Source organism: Tetrahymena thermophila (genome assembly GCF_000189635.1).
Source record: "Tetrahymena thermophila SB210 genomic scaffold scf_8254639, whole genome shotgun sequence".
NCBI classification, from domain to species: Eukaryota; Ciliophora; class Oligohymenophorea; order Hymenostomatida; family Tetrahymenidae; genus Tetrahymena; species Tetrahymena thermophila.
In genome coordinates, this window is record NW_002476408.1 from 37518 (window position 1) to 47855 (window position 10338).

General features: G+C 18.5%; 3 protein-coding genes across 3 annotated transcripts in view; 2 read left to right on the plus strand and 1 right to left on the minus strand. All coding sequences in view use genetic code 6, as the record gives it.

Annotated features, from left to right (window-relative positions):
- Positions 1–273: 273 nt before the first annotated feature.
- TTHERM_01251280 (hypothetical protein) lies at positions 274–5593 on the minus strand. The gene is made up of 19 exons (XM_001016498.2): positions 5532–5593; positions 5428–5477; positions 5169–5258; positions 4889–4978; positions 4720–4803; positions 4516–4605; positions 4249–4329; positions 3440–3529; positions 3179–3268; positions 2987–3076; positions 2673–2762; positions 2369–2458; positions 2163–2252; positions 1850–1939; positions 1527–1616; positions 1176–1265; positions 866–955; positions 667–756; positions 274–489 (listed from the first exon to the last, which is right to left on the minus strand). Exons 1-19 carry the CDS (start codon positions 5568–5570, stop codon positions 399–401), a joined length of 1605 nt encoding a protein of 534 aa, XP_001016498.2. The 5' UTR covers positions 5571–5593; the 3' UTR covers positions 274–398.
- Positions 5594–8464: 2871 nt separating this feature from the next.
- Positions 8465–9232, plus strand: TTHERM_01251290 (hypothetical protein; the record flags this gene model as incomplete). Its single annotated transcript, XM_001016499.3, has 1 exon — positions 8465–9232. One exon carries the CDS (start codon positions 8465–8467, stop codon positions 9230–9232), a length of 768 nt encoding a protein of 255 aa, XP_001016499.3.
- A 945-nt stretch (positions 9233–10177) lies between these two features.
- Positions 10178–10338, plus strand: part of TTHERM_001251300 (transmembrane protein, putative) — a gene marked incomplete at both ends in the record, with an annotated part of 420 nt that continues 259 nt past the window's right edge. The window contains one exon of the mRNA XM_012797742.1: positions 10178–10338. This exon is cut by the window's right edge and continues 259 nt beyond it. Within this exon, the coding sequence (XP_012653196.1) occupies positions 10178–10338 (161 nt within the window).

Genomic DNA, 10338 nt, shown 5'->3' on the forward strand with positions numbered 1-10338 from the left:
TATAGTGAGATTTTAAGAAAAACGAAAAATAAAAGCTAAATTATTGTCATTTTATACCAAATATGAAAGAAACAATATAAAAAGTTTTAATTCATTTATTAAAATGTTTATCTCCAAATATTAGTCTGTTAATATTAATTAAATAGAAATGCCTAATGTACTGGAAAAAGCAAAGCTTAAATTAATACTTCTTATTCCAAGCACAAATACCATATATTTCAAATTTTCATACCCCATTATAGATTTTAGGGTCAACTACTAAAAAATTGACATATAAAATACTAAATTAGAACATAAATTTAAAAATAAATGCTCATAATATTTATATATTGCAAGGTAATTTTCTTTTAGTGAAGATTTCATATGTCGTCAAAAAAATAAAATAATAGTGATCTCTATCACAAATTTATAGATTTAATTATTAGTCTCATTAACTTAAGGCATTAATTTTAAAAAGCCTTTTTTAAAGCCTTTTTAATTCTATTTGATCTTTTAATTTAAAATAAATAATTAGTATTTAATTAGATTAAAATCTAAAAAACTCAATACAAAAAAATCTAAATTAAAATAAACTACTGAAAGAAATTAATTTAATTATTTTAGTAAATTCAAATTATTTATTTTAATTAATGACAAAAATAAAACAAATTAATTTAATTTTTTTACCTAAAGTCAATATATAATTTTTAGATAAAAATACATTTCCTTAATGAAGAACCTAAGGATAATACACCTTATCCACTAATTAAATTGTCGCTTTTTTAATTATTTAAAATATAAAAATATTTAATTCTTTCTTCTATGAAAAAGCCTAAAAATATCTATGAAAAATCTAACTAAATTTAAATAAATTCTATTTTTTTACCAAAAATTAAGATTTAAGTAAAGAAGATTCTTGCAATTCATTAAAGAAAAACCTAAGACTTAAATTCCTTAATCACCAAAACTATTTCTACTTTAAGTATATTGGAAATAAAAAAATATTTATTGAAATAGATAGATTAATTAAATCAAAATTAATTTTAACTTGCAAAAATAATATTAGAAAAAACTTTTTATAAATAAATAAATATAAACATTTTCTAATAAAATAAAAAATTAATTAAGTTTGTTATTAATATTTTTAAATTATTTTTCAAAAAATAAAGAAAAATAAATATCATAATTCTATATACCAAAGAGTGAGAGTTAGTTTTTAGAGATAAGTGCAGTTTTTTAAAGAGGAAAATAAGCTTTATGCACCTTTGTCATTGATAGAGTTATCACTTTTAATTTATTTAAAATAAAAATATTTATCATTTTTGAACAGAAAAAAAGAAAATCAACAAAACAAGAGTTGGCTGAGAGTTTAAATATGTATGATTTTTATTTATATCTAAAAGGAAAATTAATTATTTTGTTAAAATTAAAAAAACACTAAATAAAATTAAACAATAAAATTATTTTTAAATTCTTGTTTATTTTATTTTTCAATTTATTTTTAAATTTAAATTTCTTAATAAAAGTGAAAAAAAAAGAAGTTTTACTTGAAGGTAAGGTTTAAATTAGAGAGATTCATGAAATTTTAAAATGATTAAGAGAAGCCTTACGCACCATCTTCACCAATTTAGTTGCCACTTTGAAAGTATTAAAAATATAAAGTTTTGAATTAAAGAAAAAAGAAGAATTTGAATTGAAGTTAATTAAATTTTTGAAGTTAAGTGAAGAAAAATTAATTAAATAAAGGAAAAAATTATTATTTATGTAAATAAGTAAAAATTGAATTAAATTTAGTGAAGCTCATTAACTGATTTTTTAAGATTGATTTTTTATATTCTGAGAATTCTATTTTAAAAGCAACAAAATTTACCTGATATCGAGTCTCAAATTTGAGAGATTAGTAATTTTAGATAAAGAAGAACCTAAACTTGACATACCTTAAGAACCAATTTGATTATAACTTCAAAATTTTTAAAAATTCATTCAATAAAATATTTTGCAATTACAAAATAAAAAATTTATTAAAATTGAGTAAGCATAAATTTATATTTTAAATCTTAAAAAAATAAAAAATTAGAAAGAAAACTAATTAAATTCAATAAATTAAATTTAAAAACTTCTTGATCTATTTCATTAAAATCATTAAAAAACTTTTTAAACATAATTAAATAAACGATGTTTACAAGATCTTGAGTACTAAATTTTAGATATTAGAGCATTTTGCTAAACAAGAACCTAAATTAGCTATACCTTCATCTCCAATTTAATTCTAGCTTTTATATTTTTCAAAAAAAATTTATAACTGTTAGAAAAGTTTTATGTAAAATTTTACACAAACAAATATTTAATATAAATAATAGAAAATAAAAATCAACAAATTAATTTATACTTGAGTTCAAGATAAAAATTTGATAGATTAGAGCAGTTTGATAAATCAGAAAATAAATTTAATGCACCCTAAGACCCAAATAAATTACGACTTTTGTTAAATTTAAAATAAAAAAATTATTTTTAAATATTTACGTTAAACTAAATAACTAAAAAAAGAAATGAAACTAACTGAGTTTGAATAAAGGTTTTTTATTAAAAAAACAAATAAATAATTAGATAAAATTTAATTAAAATAACGAAATTGTGAAATATGATTAAAAGTAAATTAATTAACTCAATTAAAAATAAATAAAAACTTTTACTCAATTCTAATATTCAAACTATTGAGATTAATACAGTTTGATAATGAAGAACCTAAACCTTTTGCACCAACAGCATTTATATTATTAGAGCTTTTTAATTATTTAGAATAAAATTTTATCATTTTTAATTTTAATAATTAGAAAATTTTCTGAAAAATAATGAATGAATGAAAGAAAGATTCAAAAAATAAATTAATAAAATAAAAATCAGTTAAAAAAGATAAATTTTAAGTAAAAAATAAATAAAGTTATTAATTTTTTTAATTATCAATTTTGATTCAATTATTTAAAAAATAAAAATAAACTAATTTTACAAAAAATTAAGTATCAAATTTGAGAGATTATTGCACTTTACTAAATTAAAACAAATGGATTAAGCGCCCTCATCACCTATTTTATTACCACTATTTACAAATTAAAAATTTAAAATAATACATTTTATAAATTAAAATTTTTTTAAATCAATTTAAAATGGCAAACATCAACAATAAATAATAAGTTTTTACCCTAAATCCAACTCTAAAATTTCGAGATTGCTACATTTAGCAAAAGAAGATCCTAAGATTGATGCACCTTCTGGATTAATTTTATTAGCGCTTTTAAACAGTTTGATATTGTTTTTAAATGAATAAAATTTAAAAATATGTTAATTCTTTCATTATTTAAAATAAATTGAATTAAAAATTATGAAATAAAAATAGAAAATAAATTAAAATGAATTAATTTATTATGATTTATCTAAAATTTATTTATTTTAAAGATTTTACTATAATTTGAGTGTGAAACTTGAAAGATTTTTGCAGTTTGTAAAATAATCACATAAGCCTTAAACACCCTTAGCACCAATTTTATTGTTACTTTTAAAATATTTAAGATAAAATGTACTTAAAATAATTAAAAAATTAGTTAAATTTTATAATAGAAATGGTCATTTATAAATTAAAATAAAATTAATAAAATGAGCAAAGCAAATAGAAACAAACTAAATTAAAAGAAAATTTGCTAGTTTTTTTATTTAAATTAAATGAATTCTCTTATGCTCAAATTCCTCAAATTAACCAAATGTAAACAGTGCGCAACTCATTAATTCATGATTTTTTTAAATGAAAATATACTCTTTTAATATGAAACTCATAATAAAATAAACTTTTAAAGGAATTTACTTTAGATTTAAAAGTTTTTTAATACAAAATGAATTTTAGTAACTTTTTTATTCACGATATTTTTTGAATAGAAACATTATAAAAATGATAAATAATAAAGAAACTCGAATTTTTTTTTGAATATAGCTGTTCCTGGTTTTAAAATTCCACTGATTAGATATATGTATGAAAGTAATTAGTATTTATCGAAATTTCATACTTTTTATTCAAAAATAAAATTATAGAAAAAATCTGTAATTATTATGATTTTAATATATTCCGTATCAATTACGCACTGTGCACGCTCTTATAAAATATTTAATTTAAATGTGATCAAATTTATGCAAAAAGTATTTAGTCAATCAAAATGGAATTATCAAATTAGATTTTGTTTAAAAGCTTCTTTTAAAATCAAATTTAAATAATGATTTTACCTGAGATCGAGACTAAGTTTTTAGATATTAGTACTAGCTAGTTATTCTTAAGAACTATCTTAATTAGTTTATTTACTTTCTCTTTAAAAATAAGAAAATAATTTATATATAATGAATAAAAGAATTTATAAAAAAATCAAATAAGCTATAAAAAAAATAAGTATAATCTTAAATTTTAAAATGAAATAAAATATAAATAAAGTTAAAATCTTGGATGCTTTTAAAATCTATAAGGTAATCAATCATAAGCAAATTTAAATTTTATACTAGAGGGAGATTTCAGAATTTAAAATATTAATGTGCTTTGCCAAAGAAAAGCCTAAGATTTAAGTACCCTCATCGTCAATTTTATTTGATCTTTAGTTAAAAAGAAAGAAATTAATATAAAAACTCTGTAAAAATGTTATTTTTTGTTATTAATTCGTTTTGATTTAAATCAATCTCAGTAAAAGAAAAATGTTCAAAATTTACTTAAAACCAAGAGTTAAATTTGAAAGATTATAGCATTAAGCTAGAGAAGAACCTAAGCCTTACAAAGAACTAATTTGGTTGCAGCTTTGATTTTTTATTAAATTTATTTAAATTTTTATTTTTACTACAATTACTATAAACACAATCAAAAACTAATTAAGGATTTTACCTAAGATTTAAGTCTAATTTTTTTAGATTCTTACATTTTATCAGAGACTTAGTTATTTCTAAAGCACCCTAAACACCAATTTTATTACAACTTTAAAAATATTTAATTTAAATTAAATTTTGTTGTTAAAAAAAATAGAACAAAAATAAATTGAATTACATCAAGAAAAAAATGAAATAAAAAATAAACAAATCTTTTTGTTTGTTTATTTGTTTGTTTGTTTATTTAGATTAAAGTTTGTGCATTTCTATTGAATATTCAAATAAAAATTAAATTTTACCTTAAATCAATTTTCAAAATTAAAAGATTTGTACAATTTTCTAAAAAAGAACCTATGATTAAAGAACTTTTGTCATGAATATTTTTATTACTTTTAATAAATTTAACAAACTTACTAACAAATAAGATAAAATCAAATAAATAAAAATTAATTGATCAAATAAAATATTAGTAATAAATTATATTTTTTGTTTTCTTATGTTAATTTTGAAAATAAGAAAAAGATAAAAATAAATCTTCTTTTTAATTATAATTTTTACCAAAAGTTAATATAAATATCTTTTAGAAATGAATTAGTAGAACTAACCAACTTTTAATAAAATAATAAGAATTAATAATTTATAATTAATAATATAATCAATACTTTCTCAAGATTGCTAAAGTAGCCATTCTTTTATACCATTCTTGATTTTGGAGAAACTTTAATAAATTTGTTTAAATAATTAATTAATTATTAAAATGTCAAGATACTTTTTCAAATATTAATAATTTGGATAAAAAATTTTATTGAACAAAATTAAGGCATCAAATATTTCCTATACTATTTTAAGTTAGATTCCATAATTTTACCTCATAATTTTTTTTTCCCTTTATTTATTTAATTTTTTTAGCAAAACACTCCTTTTAATAAATAACTAAGAAAATTTTTATTAATTGAAGTAATTTTTTGTATTAAAAAGAGAGAGACATTATGTTAAAAATAAATAAATAAAAATGCTTCACCTATTTTTACTTTTTATTATTTAAAAATATTTTATTCATTCAATTTCAAAATGTAAAAATTCACTTCTGATAAATTTGTTTAATTTTGTTATCAATTCAATTATAAAAATATTTTTAATCAAATTAAATTTTAATTTTTTTTTAATTTATCTTTTTAAAAGAATCCTCAGCAAAAATTGAATAAATTTCTTTTTTTAGTTTAATTTGATTAGCTTTTGTTTTTTAAAAGCTAATTATAAATAAAGAGCTACTTATTAAAAATATATCTTTATACTATTGTCTAAAAAAGTAATCTTAATATAATAAATGGTCTAATGTACTATTTTATTTGTTTACAAGTTAAAAATTTATAATTGAAGGTCATCTCAACCTATTTACTCAGTTACTTTTTCTTCAGATAGAAAGTATATTAGAAAAAGAATACACTTGTAAAAAATGTAATGATTACAATAAATAAATACGATTGTATGACCTACTGAATCAAATTACTAAGTTTAGGAAAAGAAATAAAAAATTTGTTTACTGTATACTTAACTTGGATATTTATAATTCAGAAATATATTTCTTATTCAGGATACTCTTTTTTACACTATTTTACCAATTATTTAGCTTAAAAAGAGAACTTAATAGATTAGTTTAGTTTTGAGATATTTTAAATATCTGACCTTAAACAAAAATTGAAATCGCGCTACTGTATATAAAATTTCATTCAAAAATTATGAATTGATTGAATTAAAAAAAGGTATCTTTTTTTAGTTTAATTGCTTAATATTTTGATTACATAACTTAGTAGCATATATTTATTTGTTTAGCATCAATATACTATAACATAAATGCTACCTTGCTTGTAGTTAAAAGTAATCAGTTTTAATATTATTGATTTTATAATTGATTTAAGTGTTTTATAAGCATTCATTATTTTCTATTTAATCTTCATGGACATAAAGACTTGTTAATTCAATATTTTTAGACTTATCTGTATTCAGATCAATCAGATTATTTGGCCATAAATTAGACTGATAACTTTAAAAAATTTTTAATAATTTACAAAGAGATAAAATGATATATGAAAATTTCTTTGAATTTTCCTATTTTATTTTAGATATTACTTGTAGAATAAAATTTTTTATAAATTTAGTATAACCACAATTTCAAATTTTGAATGATCTTTTTTGAAAGAAATTGATTTGCCTTTAGCTTATGCTTAGAATATATATATATATATATAGATATTTATTTATATTTCTTGATACTTTTTAATTAAAAAAGTTAATCTTCTACTTTCTTATTTATAATTGAAGTAAAAAACAAACAAAAATATTTATAAAGGTGAAAACAAATTTTATATTTTAAATTTAATTAAGAGCATTTTTTGCTATATACTCCTCTAGTTTATTAGCTTTGATTTTTACTATACGATGATACTTTTCATTCTTTTAATAATTAATTTACCTTTAAATTATGTGTTTCAGAAAAACTCTGATTAAAACTAATTAAATTCAACACTTTATAATCCTTCTATCTTAACTTTTTTGACACAAAGTAACACTAATTTAATGTAATTATCAGTCAAATTCAACATTTTATAATATCTTATTTCTTATCCTGACTATCTTTATTTGAGTAAAACTACAATTCTAAGATTTTAGATAAAAATTAATACATATATTTAGCTGGGTTTTTGCGAAAAATTTATTATTAATCAATATTACATAATTTAGAACAAAAACTTATTTTTATGACAATAATAAGCAAAATAATAGAATATATTTTTGACAAGAAAGCAATTAATAAAATAAAATAGAGCCAACCAATTTATAAAATTTTGATTGAAATTTAGTTAATCAATCTTTATGAATTTTTAGTATCTTTGAACCTTATGAATTACTTTTTCTCAATTCAAAAAAATAGAAAAATTTTGATATCTATCTATATATGTTGTATTTGCAATCAAATTCTTTTCAAAATTTAATTAAAAGCAAGCAAAAAGCAATCGCTTGATTTATTATTAAGATTAAGTAAAAAAATTGCCGCTAATTTATTGAATATACTAAAATTTTCATATTTAGATAAAGATGTATAATGGATAATTAAAATGTTTTTTTCTCTAAATTTATTTTTATTTATCTTGGGGTTAATCAAAAAGTTTTCTTTATGATTTATGAGTTATTTGCTTATCAATTTTTGGCATTTTTGAATAAATATCAGTAAATATTTGTTTTATTTTTTTTGGATTATTATTAATAATTTGGTTAATGGAATATGAAATCACTATGATTATTTTAAAAATGCTTTATTTTTTTTTAAATGTAATTCATAGTATAGTGCTGCTTTGTAAATATTTAATCATATTTTGCTTTCTAATTTAAATTATTATAAAAATAAGGATAGAAAAACTTAGTATAAAAGTGTTTTATCTCAAAAAAGCATTGATGTAGACTAATAAAAATTGACATTAGATAGATATATGGTCTTAGGTTCTATAAAAACTAATATCTAGACGAAAAACTATAATCAAATTAATTGTAAAAAAATATTAATTAAAAAAAGAAAATACAACAAATTTAGAAATCTATGAGCAACTTTTTATTCAAAATTGAATTTAACCCAAACGACTTCCCTGAAATCAAGAACTTAGAAAATTTTTATCTAGATGCATTTCACAAGTCATACGAGTTATACTACAAAAATTAGCTTAGCGTTTTGAATTCCTAAACTATTGAGCCTTTGAAATAAATTGAACCAAATACTGGGTTTTTGTACTCCAAAAAAGAAAATAATTAAAATTCAAAAACTTAATTAAAAGGCGGATTAGAAAGTGTCATTAAAAAATTAAATTTAAAACTATGGAACGATTCTCATATTGGAGGAGGAAAAGTTGTAAATTATGAAAAAATAAAATTTCTTATAGGCGTAAAACCAGATTCTGATATCTATGTAAGAGTAGTTGCAATATAGTAAAATTATTAATGCTTTAAAGAAGAACTTTAATAGTATTACTTAGTCCATTTCTATAAATACAAGCATGATATTTAAAGAGCTAATATATAGCCAATCAATACTACCCTAAGAGAAAACAGATCTAATTTACATAAAATGGAAGAAGAATTGGAACAACCTTAAAACACCCATGTAAAATAAGAATACTAAGAAAACTAAGAAGAATCTGAGAACAAATTCTTAAAAAGATAAGTTGAGTAACTATAAAAATAATTTAAAGAGTAACAAGAAATCTCAAATCAATAAAGCAATTTAATAAATATCTTATTTTCAAAATATAATTTACTTGAAAATAAGCTTTAAGAAATAATGAAATGTCAAAATACAATTATCTTGGATTGAAATTTTCTTATAAAAAATTAAGAGATAGACAAGACAGACAGACAGACTACTATTCATCCTCTCAAATAATGTTTCAATCCTTTCAAATATCTTTTAAATGCATAACTAATTAAAAAGACAAATAATTTATATATATATATAAAAATTAATATAAAAATACTCACTTGCTTATATATTCAAAGCTTTATACTTTATTTATGATTAAATCATAGTTTAATTCTATTTATCTATGTGTAAATTAATTAAATCAAATTAATAATTCAAATCTTAAAAAAATAAATTTAATTTTTGGAATAAAAAGTTTAAAAATATTTTATTTTTTTATTTAAAAGTAATAAAGATTTAATTAATTTTATATTATAATAACATTTGAATTTAATTAAAAAAACTTATTTACAAATCATTTATAAAAAATTAATATTCATCTTTTCGTTTATACAAAATTTAAAAGGTGGTAGGAGGGGGTAGGGGGGTTAAATTAACTTCAACAATTAAATTATGATTTTAAAATAAAACTTTTTAATCACTACAGAAATTAAATACCCGCAAACCCTTCCTGTATTTTGTCTACCCCATTACACAAAATTTAGCTCAATTTAAAGATTTTGATGTAAAAATATTATTTATTTTGAAATTATAATAAATTAAATTATTAATTAATTATAATTCTATTATAAAATATATATATAAATCAAATTTTTTAATAAATAAATAAATCTATTTCATTATAAGTGGCATGCAAACCATGAAATTTTTGTATGGCATCTTGCTATATTAGAGATATTATAAATATTCCTAAAATTACTGAACTTAAACAGAAAAATCTACTTATAAACATTATTTTTTTGAAATTTAAGAACATTAACTACTAGAATTTTTTCAAATAGGACTATATAAATAACTGACCATCCATCTCTAATTCCTACTATATATATTTTTAAGAATATGTTTTAAATACAAATATTAAGTTTAAATAGTGAATGTTAAATTAATTTTTCTGTGAGATCTCTTCATAAAACCAAAAATATAAATTAATATTTGATAATTAATTAATTATTATATTTATTTGTTCTTTTTATCCCATTTATAATTAATTAATCAAATTT